General features: G+C 37.7%; 1 protein-coding gene across 4 annotated transcripts in view; it reads right to left on the reverse strand.

The window, feature by feature from the left end:
* The window catches only part of LOC110035608 (serine/threonine-protein kinase CTR1), a 112,802-nt gene that overhangs the window by 85,183 nt on the left and 8,314 nt on the right, over window positions 1–19,305 (reverse strand). For all 4 annotated transcript variants that reach the window (XM_020739865.1, XM_020739866.1, XM_020739863.1 and 1 more), the window contains exon 4: window positions 5,925–6,037. In XM_020739865.1, the coding sequence (XP_020595524.1) occupies window positions 5,925–6,037 (113 nt within the window). The remainder of the gene's footprint in view (window positions 1–5,924; window positions 6,038–19,305) is intronic.

A 19,305-nucleotide genomic window follows, 5' to 3' on the forward strand; every position in this document is an offset into this window, starting at 1 on the left:
GAGTAGGTTAGTACTGCAAGAAATCAGTAGTTGAGATATATGGGTTCTACGGTAAGTAGCACCACCTTTCTTTTTGTTCTCAATCCGATGACACTTAGCACTGGCAGCGGACTCAATTTCAAGGAGTTCTTAGTTGGGGACGTCGTTAGATTCACTTGATTGTTCGACAGCTAAGGGTTCGGTCCTGACACCAAAACCTCTTTCACTAGGGGCACATGCATATATGTTAGTCGCTACGACCCTTCAAACATTCGATCTAACTTCTCCTCCGAGTCAGGTTCGAGTGGGGGGGGCAGTGAGGGTTAGTACTGCAAGAAATCACTAGTTGAAATATCTGGGTTCTACGGTAAGCAGCACCACCTTTCTTTTTGTTCTCAAACTGATGACACTTAGCACTGCCGGCGGACTCAATTTCAAGGAGTTCTTGGTTGGGGACGTCGTTAGATTCACCTGATTGTTCGACAGCTAAGGGCTCGGTCCTGACACCAAAACCTTTTTCAGTAGGGGCACATGCATATATGCTAGTCACTACGACCCCTTCAAACATTCGATCTAACTTCTCCCCCATGTCAGTTTCGAGGCAGTTGAGTTTAAATTTCTTAGCAGCAGGCACCGTCTACAAAGTCATAACATGTACTTCAATTTTTAAATGAAATCTGAATTAACCACATTAAAGTACATGTCAGAGATACTCACCGCAAGTCTTTATGTCCACCACTTCTTGGAGGCTTCAATTATTCGTTTCGCTAGATCCCCCCCAAACTCATTGATCCTCATTTCAATTTCTTTCATACTTTCTAATCCTTCTTGAGTTAATCCCATTTATGTTTTAGTTGCATCTTGTCATATTCTCGGTCTGTACTTTTCTTGATATTTTTTATTATATTTTATCAACCTTCTTTGTTGAAGAAGGTCATTGATCTATTACCAAGATTTATTTCCTTCAAGCAAATGTCACAAAATATTATTTTGGTTTCTCTATCCCACAGCGCGGGTGTAACAGCCTCTTTAGTCTTAGTTATCGTATCGCTGTGATAATAAGAAGAAAAATAAGTAAATGAAAATCAAACAATAAATGCACAAGCCAACAATCAACAACCTCAACCCACATCCACCAGCCCAACCAAAACCATATGCCCAACAAAATGAAAACAAGTGTAATACCAAACAAGCTACGACCACCAACTCAAGCCTCTACAAAACCCTCACCCCAAGCTACATCCACCAACAAGCTACATAAACCCGAAGCCACATCCATCCATAACCCCAAGCCGCATCCACACCCATAACCCCAAGCCACATCCATCCACCCAAGCCACGCTCATAACCCTAAAACACATCCATCCAATACCCCCAAGTCACAACCACTCCAAGCCACATCTATCTATAACCCCAAGCCACGTCCATAACCTCAAGCCACAGCCACACCCACAAGCCCAAGCCACAGCCACACCCACAAGCCCAAGCCACATCCATAACCCCAAACCACATCCACTCCAAGCCAGCCACACTCATAACCCCAAGCCACCCACACCTATAACCCCAAGCCACATTTACCCATAACCCCAAGACACCCACACCAAGAACCCCAAGCCACATTTACCCATACACCCAACCCCCAAGCCACATCCACCCACAACCATAAGCCACGATCACACCCATGACCCCAAGCCACATCACCCCAAGCCACCCACATAACCCCAAGCCACCCACACCCCAAGCCACACCCATAACCCCAAGCCACACACACCCATAAACCCAAGCCACATCCACCCATAACCCCAAGCCACGGCCACACCCATAACCCCAAGAAACATCCATAACCCCAAGCCACATCCACCCCAAACCACACCCATAACCCCAAGCCAAACCTATAACCCCAAGAAACCCATAACCCCAAGCTACATCCACCCATAACCCCAAACCACAGCCACACCCATAACCCCAAGCCACCCACACCCATAACCCCAAGCCACACCCATAACAATAAGCCACCCACACCCCCCAAGCCACATCCACCCAAAAACCCAAGCCACAACCACATCCACCTCAAGCCACATCCACCCCTAGCTACATCCACCACCAAGCCACAACCACCCCAAGCCATATCCACAACCTCAAGCCACGGACATCCCAAGCCACATCCGCCACAACCCACGTCCACAACCCCAAGCCAAAGCCACCTCAATCCACATCTACAATCCCAAGCCATAGCTACTCCAAAGAACATTAATAATGCTCAAGCTAGATATGCAAAAAAATTTTCCTTTTTTCTTTTTTTTTTTGGTTAGATCCTCATGCAGACCACCCAAATGATTTGTATTCGCACCAATGGCCATGCCACAGTCAATATAAACCTCACTCAAAAATATCCAACATCAAATTGTGTCATCCCCAAGCAATAAGAGAAGAAAAAAATTTCATACAGCTAACCAAACCAAATTTCGGGCCACCAAAAACATGTAGCATTCACATCTAATCCTTACATCCATTTCACCGAACAACATTTTCAATTGTAACATCACAAATCCAACGAAGAAGGCATTCGCATATATTGCAGAAAATGTGCTTACCGTGAGCTAACAGAGGAGGAAGATGATAAAGAACCAGGTAGCATGAGAAACGCGGGAGAAGAGGAGGACGAACCAGAGAGCATGAGCAACGTGGGAGAAGAGGAAGGAGGGGGACGGGGTAGCAGCTTACCCTTGCGTTAAAAGCCGAGCAAGTAGGAAGAAGAGTTAGGGCGGAATCGCGAAGACACCCGGGTAAAAAAACAAAAGAGAAATGCGGGTCGAGAGGTTGAACCCGCGGTCCACGTTTAAGGAAAAATACGAGGCACTGCGGCTCGCCACCTCCCCAAACAAACGAAGACAGCGGCGCTCCGCGGCGCCGCTCCTCTACTGCCGCCCCAAACGGCGCCTCAATTTGCATTGACACATTGTGATGTGTACTCATCAGAACAAAGTCAGTGAAAAATAAATCATACCAAGTTATAGAAGTAGACTCTTAATTTCAATTCATCAAATATTCATTGACACTAAATATAAATAAGGGTGAATGATAATTCCTCAAATAAAATACAAAGCCTCCAAAATACTTAAATATAAATAATATGTACCTCAAAAATCTTTTATAATCATCCATAACTCTTTAAATTTAAAAGCTATACATAAGGACAAGTCACCTGACTAATGGTTTACCTACTCCTCAACCCTTATCTAAAAAGCAACATTGCACCATTGGATAAGCTATAGACTTAGTGAGATACACAACATTAAAATTAGATTCAATATACAAGAAAAAAAATAAAATGTGTGCTCGCTAATAGTTGACATGAGAAATAGCGATAATAGAGACTAACATTCTTAAATAAGATACAGAAAACATGATTTAAATGTAGTATTTCACTCTTAGATAAAAAATAATAATATTGTTATAGACAATTCTTTAATTCACTATACTATGTAATATCATAAATGTTTTTATTTTACTTTTATTCTCGTATGTTTTCTCAACCTTTTTGAATAATGAATATCACATTATATTTGCATTGACTATAAATTAATTTATGTCATTGGTTTGCCCTATTCCGTCGACTATAATTAACTCGAATGAAAATCGGCCCTCTCAAAATCTTTTTTTATCAATAAATCACAGATATCAACTAGTCCTCTCTAATCTTAATATCAATTGTTTTCTTATCAAGACACATTTACTTCAAAATGACTTCCCCAGTTCACCTTCTCTCCTATTACTTAAATTTCCATCTAAATGTATTTGATAATCAAAACCTGCTCTAAATTAAAAGAATTGATTAGCTAAATTTTATAGAAAATTGAAGGAACACACACATACACATACATATACACTTACCTCCTAAGTATATTAATTTCTTCCCCTCCAGTTTTATGCCAAAAAACACCCTCTTCCCTAAATAGTCTAACCGCGGTTTCCAGCCAAACTGAGCGGATGTAAATAGAGATTTCTTAGTTACCCCTTCTCCAAACCTCTAAATTTTTTTGTCTTTTCTATTTCCTCTTCCTAGCAGCTACCCAAGAGAATACATAGATCTTCGTTTCGCCCGGCTTTGCACACGGAATCGACTTAGGTCACATGAAAGGGAAGAGAATATTGGTTGCTTAGGATATATCAAATGTCTGTACACATATATTTCTTAGAGTAAATCTCAACCTTAAATCCTTCCCACTGTTGCATGTTATCGAAGTTGGAGGTCCATAATTTGCTGCACCAATTCAACTTCTTGTTTAATTGTGATAATTTAAATTAGATAAATGATTAGGTTAAATTAATTAATTGAATTAATTATTTTCATAAACTTGAATTTATTAATAACTCTTATATACTTCTATATAACAATATGATAAAAACAAAAATTAAAATTTTATAAAAAATATATTTCGAGAATTTTGGGAGGTCTGAAGAATAAGGCATATTTCAAATTAAATTTTAATATACCTTTTTCTTCAATTCGAGTATTACATATTTTATTTATTTATTTATTTATTTAAATTTAAAATAGAAAAAATAAGATTAAAAATTCTATTAAATAACTAAGTCACCGTCCAATCCCTCAAGCCACATCATCATTAAAGTCCAGTATAACATGCCAGCATATGTGCAAGCTCTATTTTCCAAGAAAAAAAAATGAAAAGCAAACTCTCTTTCATTCAAAGTTGACATATGCGCACACATTTGAGTTTAGCTACCCTGCCTATACGCAAGGGGAGTAAGTCTGTATTTAAACATTGATCCTCCATATTCCAATGTCTAGCATTGAAAAAACTTAAATCTCATAACAAAAGCCTAAAAGCTAGGCTTAAAACTTGTCACCACATAAATACTTGTGCATTGCTTTAACACCCCGAAACAATTAAAATATAAGCACTTAAGCAAATTATTCCAACACTACGAGAAAATCGCTATGTCCACTACAAGCATGAATTTAAAAGCTATGCTCATTTTTTTTAAGTGGTATAGGCTTGAACACATCTAGCCACATTGTTCTAGATGTCAAGTATGAACACTTTTTAAACATGTTGGAATACTTCGGTAGTCCTGATAAATGCCTAATTAAATTTTACAATAATGGAACTTATAGAAAAAAACAATAGGAAATAACTTTAGAGTGATATTTTTCTCTTTACTAAACATGTTATCATTTGTCACGTAGTTTTTCTTTTGGTAATTTATCCTCTCTATGTAATTTCTTTGGTTGTACCCATACTATAGAGTGGTTCTAAAATTTGCTCTAAAAGACCTTAACCTAATGCAGCAGCATTTCTTGAAGCATATAATAAATATAAATCTATTATATTTATTTATAGGTTATTCCATCCAAGCAGATACATTACTTTTCGTAAGTATCTTGATTCATTATGTTTCTATTTAATTGTTTATGTTAGACAGTTTGCTTGTGCATTTTTACTTTCCTATTGGTCAAATCAATTTTCAAGAAATTACTTTCAATTTTCATTTAAAAAACGAAAAAAAAAAAATCATAACATTATTTCATTCACAATGCATATCATAACATTATTTCATTCACAACACAATGCATATTATCATAGCATTAGTTTGCATTAGTAAATAATAAAACTTTCTACATCCAATATCAGCAATGTAATACAAGAATTTAAACGCATACTAAAATGGCCAAGCAGCTGCTTTCTTTTTTTAAATAAACCACAAGTCTATTTCAGCTCCCAAATACTATTGCATTAGAACAATAAAAAATCTTGAAAGAGGGTTTCTACACAGTTCATGCTTAAAGAAACGACTAAATGTGATAGTACGAAAGAATTTATTTGCACACACATTGAATAGCCATGTTAATCCATCACAAAAGCGTAATAGCGTACACAGACACCAGGTATGAAAGAAGGGCTAAAAAAAAATTGACTAACCTTAACGATTGCTTGGAATCAAGTTTTACAAGGCAAGATGTGCCATATGTAGATGTGCAATACTTGCAGCCTTGGGCTATCCTACATGGTAAGCCTATATAGTCTGCCAATTCCTGCAGAAGAAATGCAATAAAAAGGGTCAATATTTAACACTGAGTGATTAGTTTTCTCCTAAAGAAAAAAAATAAACAGTTGTGTAACCGTTCATATTGTGCTACTGATAATGACCAATGAATACACAGCACATAGCGGTGAGGTTTAAGAGAAAACTAAATATATTTTGCATAAGGTTAAATTGGTCTTAGGTCTTCTAGAACTAACATATGATTTTTTTTCTACAATAAATTAATGAACATTTAATTGGTAAGAAATAATGGTTGATTTGACCTCAAAATGGCTGACCCAAAAGGTTGGGACCAAATCTCAAAATAAAAATAGCAACATAATAATAAAATATTTCATGCAATTGAGATAATTTAACCTCTTATTTTTCCTTATTTTCTTTGAATTGGTCAATGCTAATATATTTTTGTATGATACTTTTGGCAAATAAACTTCCTAGCAAGAATATATCATGCTTAAAATTTCTTGAGATAGTTCTCCCCAAAGAGCACACGTATATAAAGTAAGAAAAAATATTGACGAACAAAAGATAGTGGTTAGCCTAACTAAAACGAATGGGCTCCTGCATCTATGTTAGATGCAGTATACTAAATGGATTATGCATCATTTTGTCAGTTAATTGCATATTATTTTATATATAGAACCATCCAGAAGGAACAAACAAAAGGTAATGTCTAATAATTATCGTTTATAAAATAATAATAATTAAGTTAAATAAAAAGAAGTTTTCTAATTAGCTGTGCACGTCGACCGGCGCCATCGCCACCCTCGAAATCTTTCACAATGTATTATCTCCCTCTTTCCTTCACTCCACGCGAGAGAGAGAGTGCGAGACGACGACGAGAAATAGAGAGAGCAAAAGAGACAGCAGAAGCTAAAGCGAGAAAGGGAAAGGGAGAAGCAGAAGCCTACCCCCTAATCGAAGAAGAAAATAACAAGAACAAGGAGGAGACGAGCGGCTCTGTCGACTGCCGCGAGCAGCCATAGGAGGGAGAAACGAAGGAGGCGAGCGGTTTTCCCTAGCGCGCGGCTTCGTTCCATCGAGTGAATCGCTAGGTTCTCTCCCGCGTGCGAGAGGCGCCCTGTAAGCTCCCGTTCCTTGCCCTAAGCGATCGGCAATGAAGAAGAAGCAGCCGAACGCGTGTCATGCTGGTTTCTTTCCGCACTCGAGAGGCTCGAAATGAGCTCCTGAGTTCCCTTCGAGAGAACCCGAAGCCGCGAGCAGTTCCTCTCCATTCGGGCGTCACTTCCTGCGCTCGAGAGAAGCTTCAGGAAGCTCCTTGAGCTCCCAGCGCAAGGAGCGCCAGCGGCAAGTAGGATCTTTGCTGCCTGAAGGAGGAAAAAATATTGGCCAATGATTTTCCGCTGAAGTATGAAACTAAACTCCAATATTAGGATTTCTAATAAATTATATTTTATTTTGCTAAGGAAAATAATTCCTAATTAATTTAAGTAAAGTTTTAGAAAACCATATAATTTATTCCTGAAATAATTTTCGATTTTGTCCATTTGGGGCAGTTTATTATGGGTGGCGGTATTTTGAAAAGGCACACCTATTTGAGTAAACTGCGTTTTGACAGCTTATGTGTTTTCAAAACGTCGAAAACAGATTTTTCACATTGCACCTATCTAGGTGCGATGATAACTTTCTGGCAACAGTCTGGCTTTTCTAAAAAAATAAAAATTTATAATAATCACCGCACCTAGCTTATCATTAGATTATTTAGATTATTTTTAATCAATCAACTTATCAGCATATTATTCAATAAGCTGCAGCTGCCCCAAACAGAACCTAAGTGTCTGTTTAGGACAGCTCCAACTTATTAAAAATTTTGTTGCGTGGTAGCTATTCAAGAAAACTGCTCCGAAAAAAAATGATTCTCTGTTTATTTCTTATAGTTTTGCAGCAGCTGTGGCAGTTACTTCTGAACAAATAATCTTTCTGCCATTGTAGTATATTGTTGTTTATAACAAAACAAATCCTACAAGCGCATTTCATACTTAAAAGAAAATATTCACTTCAAACATTATAAAATAAAAACAAAAGCTTCACTAACTATGAGAAGCACGAAAATCAAAATTAAAAAAAAAACTATTAAAATAACAATTAATAATATGATAATGTTATATTTAAAATGTATTTGGTTAATGTCATGAGATAATTTGTGCTCCAAGAAAATTCTCCACGTCTGATTACTATCGACGGTGAAATCCTCCAACACGTCAATCCACCTAAAGAAGTCACAGTTTTTTTGTTGTTCTTCTTGGACACTTATAAAACTGACTCACATAGATATGTAACTGTCGTGAATTAAGCAGGGAATATTGTAGTCCATAATAGCAGTACGATGCTCTAAAGGTGCCAAAGGTCCCCAAGCTCATCTTTTTCGCATGTTTAAAACAACAAAGCACAAACTCTTAGATGCAACATCAATTTAAAAAGAATAGTAGAAGTAATCAATTCAATTTTTACAAAACTGTGAGTTCTCAGAGAACATAGTAAAAACCAACGAATCTGTCACTATAGAAAGACAACATAGCTTATAAAAAAAATGTTCTTTGTTGTCTTTAAATCACATAATACCTATCTTGTATGTGTCACATATTCATATCACAAAAAAAACCCATCGAGAAGAACCTTAACTACTATAGGATTAAAAATAAGAGGAACTTGATTATTTATTTTTGGGATGTCACACGTGTCAATAATCAATAGCAATGTATAGGTCATTCAGAAGAACTCTTACGGTCAAATGTCTCATCATAAACCTCCAAAATCAAAAATAGAACATGTAAAAAAATTTTATATTACATATTATATCCACGATTGCCTCGTCGATCATCCAAATTAGAAAGAATACAAGCAAAGAACTGCAAATAAAATTGAGATTCAAAATAAACATCATTGCATGAAATATCGATACACAAACATTAAACATTTTCACAATACAATGCAAATAAAGTGGCAGAAAAAAACATGCGATCGCTCCAATCAACCGCTAAAGATAGCATCTGTAGTTCGCTCCCTCAACCTTATCATCTCTCCTGCACCTTCCCATATTGGATGCAAGTCTCACGCAAATCACTTTTAGCCTGTGATAAAGGTTGTTCGACGGGATATTCTTATGCTTCAATAGGGACAAGTGAATGATCTTCGTAAGCTCTGTTAAAGTCAATGTTGTTGAGCGAAGGATGTCGTCAAATATAATTATGGAGTCATTGTAGTGATCACAATCTACACTTATTTAGGAAACAAATATGTCGGTATATCCCAAAGTATGACCCATGTTTTTTCAAACTTCAAATCTTCTTTCCATGACACACCGTAAGAATAAGTGTTTCTTGTTAAACATATATTTCCTATCACGAGCAACATTGTTTGCTCTTTCAAAATCAAGAGTGTGAATATATACTGTCATGTACACTGTCTTCCCAATCAATCATAATAAAAATGAAGCACATGTTAAAGTCACATACAACCCGGACATTATATGTTAGTGATCTGCGTCGCCTGATGAATACGATTTTTTCATTATTCGAAACACGTGCACCCATGTATGTTCCATCGATCGCTCCAATATAATTCTAAATAATTTATGAAGGGTATCTAAATTATTTTATTCATTTGAATTGTAGAAAGAATGAATAAATAGAATTACCTTAAAATATGGCATATACTTCAGGTCATGTGAAATCTTTATGGGAGTCCTTTCGAATGTTGGGTCATCTGGTTTAATAATTTTTTTTATGAGAAACTGACTAGAGCATTCAACCCAATTGAGAAATATCTGTTGATCGTTTCAGATGAGTGTTGGAATCGCTCCATGACTCCTTTTATAGATTCATTCTATGATAAAATATAAATAATTATTGCTAACACCTCTCTGGAAGTCATCATGGAGTAATCATGGAGGCTATTTATGTAATTCTTCCAAGAGATCGATGAATACGGGTTATGTCATACGGAACATATTGTTGAATATTATTGGGTGCCCTATGAGCAACTCCTCAACCCACTTATCATCAATGTATGAAAATGTCATGCAAGGAGAGTGAGCTATGTAGAAGTTATAGCACTCATACATCAAAAACACCGTAGCTGCAATTCTTCTTTTGCATCTTTCTCTACATGCTTCCATGTTCTTCATTAACTATGCAACTAACAAATGTAAGAACCGAAATAGCTACTTTTAGAACATTCATTAAACAAACAACAATCATAAATAAACTTGGAAAATCAAATAACAATCAAAAGCACAATTGATGTGCCTCAATGAAAAATCAAATATTCAAAGCAGCATAGATTGTCCCAATGAAACATAAATATAAATTCTTCAACTAGCAAAAATAAACAAGCAAGTGTCCCTGTTATCATGAAAATAACATAAATAATTTACACTATGGCTATGGGTTATCATCATAAAGAAATCTCTCTAGGTCGGGTCTTCAAGCAACTTCATAGAGAAAAAGTATAGTGATATGTCTTCATAAATTTCTAGAGTTGCTTCCAGAATTCGCATAACTTATTGAATGGAATTCGCTTATGATGTGTCAAGGTCATTCATGCATAAAACAACTAACTGTGATATTTGGCTTCTAATGAAAACAACACCTTTTTTTCTTTTTTTCCCAATTGTCAAATGCTTAGATCAATTAGTATATTCCACTTCATAATGTTAGGGTTGGGAGTTTCATTTGAGCCAGAAGTTAACTCGACATCCACATGCTCAAGTATGCGAGCAAACCCTTTTGTTATGGGTCCATGCATGTCACTGATGACAATGACTCCATCAAACATAGGGTCTAACTTTTCTTCAAGCTCATGGCTAATACCACTGAAATTAAACTTTTTATCATTTCAAACGACCTATAAATTAATTAGTTATTCATATGTTGATATAATTGAAGAAATAAATAATTTGTAAGAGACTTAACATTTCATAAATTTCACCTTCAATCTTTTGGCCCACCATTCTTCAGAAGCATCTATGCTTCATTTTACGGGATTGGGGTCCCAACCCAAGCCTATGGATACATGCTTCAACTCTTTCCATATTTTTCAATCATTTAATTGATCTCACTTGTTTTTTATTTGTATCCTATCATATTCTCTTTTTATGCACTCCCTAAACTTTATTATATTTTATTAGCCCTCCTTGTTAAAATAGGTTGTTGGCTGATTTCCTAACTCCACCTCTTTAAGACAGAAATCACAAAGTAATATTTTGACATCTTTATCCCACATGGCAGATGAACCAGTTTCTTTTGCTTTTATCATGACCATGCTAGCATGAAAAAGAATCGAGCAACATAAATGTATACATCGAAAAAACAAAGTGTCATTTAAAATACCATAACTCGAAAAGCCAACTGAAATGAAACATCACAATAAACCATGAAACTAGTATCACCACTGAAGAACCACCCCCAGCATCAATACACACCCCTAATAGCAATACCACTATGGTACTGAAGAACCACCCCAAAATCTACACACACCACACAGAGCACCACCACTATGGCACTGACAGCACCACCCCAAGCATCTACACACACCACTAAGGCTCTGTTTGGGGCAGCTGTAGCTTATCCGGCTTTTGCTGATAAGCAACTTATCCTGATAATCTGTTGGTGACCAGCTGATCTGGATAAGCTGTCTGGTTGTTTGGTTAGTGCGTCTGGAAAACAGCTGATTCTGGAAAATTGACCATTTTGCCCATGTTATGAATAAGATGTGGTGCGCACTTGTGTGGCGTGGGTGTTTTGTACATGCATTAAAAAAACATATGCTTTTATATGAATAAATAAATAAACGGTAGAAATAACTAATTTCCAATGAACTCTATTCAATTTGCTGCAAGCTGAAAATCAAATTGATTTAAGCCAAACAAACTCATAATTGAGTCAGCTTGAAATATGAGCAAATTTTGAAGGCAAGGAGATTCATTGTCAGGACAAGTAGAATGTGTCATCAGATGAGAAGAGAAAAAATGGAGTATGTTTGGCCAGCTAGGGTTTCTAGCTAGGTTTTACCTGGTGACATGTCTTCCCGTTCTCCGAGTCGTAGATACGCCCTCCCTGTACTCGGATCCCGGGGTTCTTAGAACGCTTGGCTGGGGGTGGCACGATATCCTGCTTGCTCTCGATTTCCTCCATTTTCCGGCGGCGGCTGACTGGTGAAGTGGAGGGAACGGCCATGGATGAGGGTGACGAGCTCAGTTGGATCCGACTGGAGGGTTAGCGCGAAGGGCCGGTGGTGTTCAACAGAACTTCGGGATGGCGATCGGGATGGCGAACAAAACTTCGGGATGGCGATCTCGGGTAGAGCGGGGAGGAGAAGATGAAAAAGCGAATAAAGGAGTGAAGATGAGAGGAGAGGAACGAGATTTTTTACCACTCTCGGGCGATTGGGAAGTGCTGAGGGAGAAGCGCAGAGGGTCGCGCGAGAAGGGTAGGCGGGTAAAGATTCGCGTGGAGTACGTTCGGAACGCTGATCGCGGGGTTATACTCGCGATCGCGTATCCGGTAATTTAGAGACGCGGTTTTGTGATAATCTCCCCAAACGTGTAAAACAAACAGTGGGGCGGCGTTTTCAAAAACGCCGCCGCACTTATAAGCTGCCCCAAACGGGCCCTAAGAGTGACAACTCCATGACACTGAAGAACCACCCACAGCATCTACACACACCACCAAGAGCACCACCACCATGGCATTGAAGAACCACCCCCAGCCTCTACACACACCACCAAACCCACCCCCAAGAGCACCACCACCAAGGCATTGAAGAACCACCCCCAGCCTCTACACACACCACAAAGAGCACCACTACCATGGCATTGAAGAACCACCCCCATACTCTACACACAGCACCAAAAGCACCAACATCATGGCACTAAAGAACCACCGCTGACAATGAAACACACCAACAAAAGCACCACCAGTAGCATTAGGAGCACCAACATCACCACTAATAACACCACCACTAGCATCAACAACACCACTCCCAGCACCAACACACCATCATCGCACAACACTACCACCAACAGCAAACAAAACTGTAGTACAGAAAAAGAATCAACCACACCACCACCACAAACTTCACCACCAACATAGCATATCCTTCCTTCAACAAAGAGAGCAAACAATCAACAAGACCAACCAACGAGTAGAGCAGCAAGATGTCTCAAATGAACCAACAAAATGAAGCGACAATTATATTCAGGGCACCTAAAAACATTGTTATTACAAATCAAACACCCTCTTTCCATCCATCTTTCAAATTCTCACTCAAATATCAAAGGTCAGGATAAAACCCCAAAACATTGTTATTACAAATCAAGCACCCTCTTTCAACATTCTTCAATTTCTCAATCAAATATCAAAGGTCATGATAAAACCCAAAAACATTGCTATTACAAATCAAGCACCATCTTTTATCAAATTCATCTCTGATGATCATGACATGAGTAACTGAATTGAATTCATAGTTCAAAAATTCACCAATTGGAATTGATTTGTAAACTACAATTTTCTTGTGCTCTCTATGTAATTATGCCAAAAAATAAAATAAATGGAAGAGTCCAACTATGCAAGCCACCAAATTTCCAAACCATAAGCTACTTTCAATACCAATATTGTAAGGAAGAGATTACTGATGGTATAATGCCACCGAAACAGAAAAGGTAGAAGGTAGAAGAAGGGAAATGCTACCAGAACACGTCGAACACAGTTTGGGAGAAAGTAGGAGTAGGTAGGGCAGAACAAAGCACAGATTCGAAGCACGATAAGGAGGAGAGAAGGAAAAGCTATGGCAGAAGAGTTGAACAAAAAGAGTCGAGCAAAGCATGCATGGTCGAGGGCAACTGAGAGATTAAAAGCAAACAAAGCGTATGTTGTAAGGTCAAACCCGTAGCTCGTGCTTTACTCAAATAAGCTAAAAAAGCAGCCACCAAATTTTTTTCCAAATTGGTTGTTTTTGCAGTTGTTTTCCATTTATGGTTGTTCGTTATAATATTAGTTGTGGTTTGATGTTATTTTGGTAATATCACATTGTTATTTTGGTAGTATCATAATGTAATGTTACTATCATGAGAATTTGGTGTTATTTTTGTAGTATCACAGTGTTATTTTGGTAGCATCACAATGTAACGTTACTGACGCGGGGATTTGGTGTTATTTTGGTAGTACTGCAGTGTTATTAAGGTAATATTGGATCTGCTGTTATTTTAGGAGGCTATGTTATGAATAGTATTATTATGATATTAATATGGTATTATTATTTTGTTCTTTATGTATTATAACATTGTATCTATGATGTTTAAATCTGCAGTCACCCGATACAGAGAAATTACTTAATGCAGTTGTCCAGAACGAGAATGAAGCATATGAACAGTATTGTTTATATGCACACCATATTGGATTTACTGCGCGAAAGGAACACAGTGGTTTCTTGCCGAATTCAAAGAAACTGAAAACAAAGGACTTTGTTTGTGGTAAGGCTGGTTTCAAGAAAGAGTTGAAGGACACTATCACTGTGAGGTTCAAAAGAGCGAACACAATGACTGGTTGTCCAGCAATGATCCGATACTTCGTTGATTTAGAGGGCAACTGGTCGGTAAATAAATTCATAGAAAGTCACAACCATCCGTTGGCTGAGGACGGTGACAAGCATCTACTGCGTTCCAGCAGAAAGATGTGTGATATCAGTGCTTATATCCTCAGATCAATGACAAAATAAGGGATTAGAACCAGTGATGCATTCAGATTCCACGCAACTGAGATTGGAGGAGTGGAGAATCTTGATTACACAAAGAGGGATGCATATAATTTCATACAAAGAGAGAGAAGAGTTCAAATTAAATTAGGGGATGTTAATTCTCTCATACGATTGTTCACTACCCGACAAGCGGAGGATCCAATGTTTGCGTGGGACTTCCAAATTGATGAGGCGGGATGTTTGGTAAATTTTTTATGGTGCGACGGGATGTCCAGGATTGATTACGTCTGTTTTGGGGATGTAATAATATTTGATACAAGTTATAGACCGAATAAATACAATTTATGTTGTGCTCCAATTGTCGATGTGAATCACCACTAGTAGAATGTTCTATTTGATATACGAGCTTACTGATGGGCATACGTGATAATATATAGACTACTTATTGTTAAAATTATTATATTCTTGTTGTTTAAGTTGAAACAGACATTTGTTGTACTGTATTTTTATTTACGAGTTATTATGGCGGCATATTCCTATAAAATCAATGCTCGTTATACGATTTACATGAATAAAACCTGAACACGACCGTAAAGAAACCAAAATACAACCAGCGCTCGTGAGAAACGGCAGAAGAATAAAACCATAACACAACCGTGAAGAAACCAAGATACAACCGTAGTTTCCTTAAGACAGGTTTATTTCTGTCGATCTGTCTGGTTTCATTGGAGTCTTTGGCGGCATATTCCAATAAAACCAGCGCTCGTGAGACACGACAGAAGAATAAAAACATAAAACGACCGTAAAGAAACCAAGATACAACCTCCGCGGTTTCCTTAAGACTGGTTTATTTCTGTCGATCCGTCTGGTTTAATTGGAATCTTTGGCGGCATATTCCAATAAAGTTAGCGCCCGTGGAACACAGCAGAAGAATAAAACCCGAACAACACCGTAAAAATACCGCCGTAAAAATACCTAAATACAACCTCCGCGGTTTCCTTAAGTTTATTTCTGTCGATCCTCTTGGTTTCATTGGAATCTTTGGCGGCATATTTCAATAAAACCAGCAAACTTGCGACACGGCAGAAGAATAAAACCCAAACAACACCGTAAAAATACCTAAATACAACGTCCACGGTTTCCTTAAGACAGATTTATTTCTGCTGATCTGTCTGGTTTCATTAGAATCTTTGGCGGCATATTCCAATAAAATCAACGCTCGTGAGACACGGCAGAAGAATAAAACCCGAACAACACCGTAAAAATACCTAAATACAACATCCGCGGTTTCCTTAAGACAGGTTTATTTCTATTGATCCGCTTGGTTTCATTTGAATCTTTGGCGGCATATTCCAATAAAACCAGCGCTCGTGAGATACGGCAGAATAATAAAACCCGAACAACACCGTAAAAATACCTAAATCAAACATACCTAAATACAACCTCCGCGACATATTCCAAAAAAACCAGCGTTCGTCAGACGCTTTAAACGAATAAAACCTGAACACAACCGCGACGAAACCATAATACAACCAGCGCTCGTCAAAAACGGTTTAAGAATAAAACCTAAACAACACCATAAAAATACAACCACCGCGGCATATTCCAATAAAACGTGAAGACGACCGTGAATATACCAAAATACAACCATACTGATACTCCACTAAATAAAAACAGTATGAATACTGCAAAGGTAAAACCACAATATATTATAATAATATGAATACTACAGAGGTAAAATCACAATGCAACGATAAATCTATACAACCAAACCTGCAAAAGATTATATACAACCATCTGCAATACAATCAAACACGCAATAGTTTTTTTATGGAGGAGATTCAAATGCAGATTTTATATGAATGTTTGATTGCAAATAAATTTATAACAATAAAGTCCACACATCGGTTTAAACTTTTTTAACAGAGGAGATCCATATGTAGATTTGATATGTCAATTCAGCCCAAAATCTTGTCATCTCATCCTGCCACCGTAGCTCCTTGTTTCAATCTATTGAGTTGGCATCAACGAGTTTTTCAATGTATTTGCAGACAAACATGTCGCAGTCAATGTTGTTACTTTGAGTTGGTACGCCCTTAACCATTGTCAGCCCCCATGATCCAGGTTTCCTCATACCAAAACATAGTTTAGCATCCGCTGCAAACCTTGAATCTACGAAAGGTGGGAGTCACATATGTTATTGAATAACAAAATTAATATGATATTGACATATTATGTAGTTTATGACTTACAACGCGCTCGCATACTGTCTTATGCATTTTGTTATGTAATGAATCATATATTCTCCATTTCTTATCCTTCAGGTCAGCAATCAACAGTATCAAATGCTGGTTTTCAACAATGGGAAATAATATAATCTCAGCAACTTTCACCGCTTCCTTCTTAATGTGGCGCACAAACCTTAAGTTGTCACCACCTTCCATTTTCCGATATGCCTGCATGAATTGACACACTTTAATATAATCATCGACTACATAAAAAATCTTATGACGATCATTATTTTATACATGGTATAAAGAGGAAACATATATGTATCGTCAGAATGATATTGGATTTTGGGTCTTCCTCCCATGAAGAATAAGGGCTAATGCATCCATCTGGTTATTCTCAATCCATCCATTGCAGAGTACATCATCCATCATATCCCGATCAATATATATTGAACTATCTCTTAAGTGGACAATAAAATCATTCCTGAAGGGTAAAAATAATACATATATAACCTCACATTAATAAACTTGTGATAGAACGACCTATTGAATGCAATTTACTTTACAAGGTATTGTGACAAGAACTGATCAATGCATGTTTGCACTTCCACAGAGATCAATGCTCGCCCCGGAAAATCAACGTGTCTCTCAGTCACTGAGGACTACACATAAACAAATCAATCAACAAAATCAATTGAAATAAACTACATATAAGAAATTAATCCAAATTAGGTAAGAAATACTGATAAGAAATACTGATGTTCTACAGGAGCAGAGGGAGGTGCATATACTACTAACTACAAAGATGTTTCAGGTATTGGAGAGGTGACAGCAATATCAGGTAGTTGTGGGGTGACAGCAGTAGCAGCAACTGGCTGATCTGAGGTTGCAGTATCAAGTATTTGCTCGACAATCTCTGAAATTTGTACATGTGTTTTCTCTAGAGAGCCAGTACTATCCTCATCAGTCTTTGTTTCATCGGCAGATAAAATCTTTTCAGCAACCTCTGATGTTTTCCTCCGCTTATATTCAAAGGGTGTGAAAGGGGAGGTCACAACCTTCTTCCTACGACTGCGTCGGCCCTTCACCCATGCAATAAGCTTGAAATCAACTGGGTGGGGGCTGAGCAGATTCCTCAGCATCGTATGGTATTCCAGCAGGAGCAGAGGGGCGTTGGGAAGATTCCTCATCAACATGAGGAGTTATAAAAGAAGTAGAGGGGGGCTGAGCAGATTGCTTATCGGCATGTGGGATTCCAGCAGATACAGTAGGGGAGGGGGCTGGGCAGATTGCTCTTCAGTATGTTGAATTCCAGCAGATACAAAAGGGGAGGGGGGCTGGGCAGATTGCTCTTCAGCATCTGTGACTACGACAGGAGTTCTATGCCAATATCAGCACTGTCATTTTCATGTTTTTCAATTTTATTTTGTAGTTTCAACATCTGGTCTTGCAGACCCGAAACTCCAGCAGTAATTGTATTTAGAGTCCCTCGGAACTCCCTGAACCATTTCTTCTGTCCTTTGATAAGATCAATTAGTGCTTCGAGGTTCTTGTACATTACATTGAAAATTGGTATTGGGGCACTCTCCCCTTCAACAACTGGCCCCATATCAAATGCTATAGGAGGCTCTGCTCTAATCTCAGGCTGAGGAATTTCAGAAATATCAGAAAGTCCTTCATCTGGATTGGCCAGGAAATTTTGTTCCTCCTCTTGTAGGTCCAAGAATTTATCATTGACCTGCAAGACTTTTCAAGAAACAAAAACCTTAATTGTTATTCTAAAAATAAGTTATTCAACAACAGTGTAAATGACTTGTCTGTTCACTGGTCAGCCTCTTAAAGGCCACATCTATTTGCGAGAAGTTCAAGCTAACAGTTGTTGGTCATCTCAACATCCTCGGTCTGACCTCAAAATTGGCAGACATTACCACAGAAGTATGCTCAAAAAACCAGAGTTGCATAAAAGATAGACAATATTGAGCATAAAAGATTATTAATAAACATTAATCATGTTCAGGTTCTACAATATGCTGACCGTAAGTAAATAAAGAAACTCATTTATGTATCCAAACGGCTTGTTCCTCAATAATTTGATGGTCATTGAATTGATTTGCTATATATAAAAATCACAGAGCGCAGCCGACCAATTAAATGAGGCAAATGTCTCTATGTTCTCCCCAAAGTTGTTAAGTCCTTCGGGTACACTAAAATTACTCGAGCAAAAATTTAGATTAGATAACAAAAATTTTATAAACAATTTAGCAAAAGGGGTAGAAGACCCCCCTCTTGCGAAGTCAAAGAGATTGGAAGA

Source organism: Phalaenopsis equestris, unplaced genomic scaffold (genome assembly GCF_001263595.1).
Source record: "Phalaenopsis equestris unplaced genomic scaffold, ASM126359v1 Scaffold198458, whole genome shotgun sequence".
NCBI classification, from domain to species: Eukaryota; Viridiplantae; Streptophyta; class Magnoliopsida; order Asparagales; family Orchidaceae; genus Phalaenopsis; species Phalaenopsis equestris.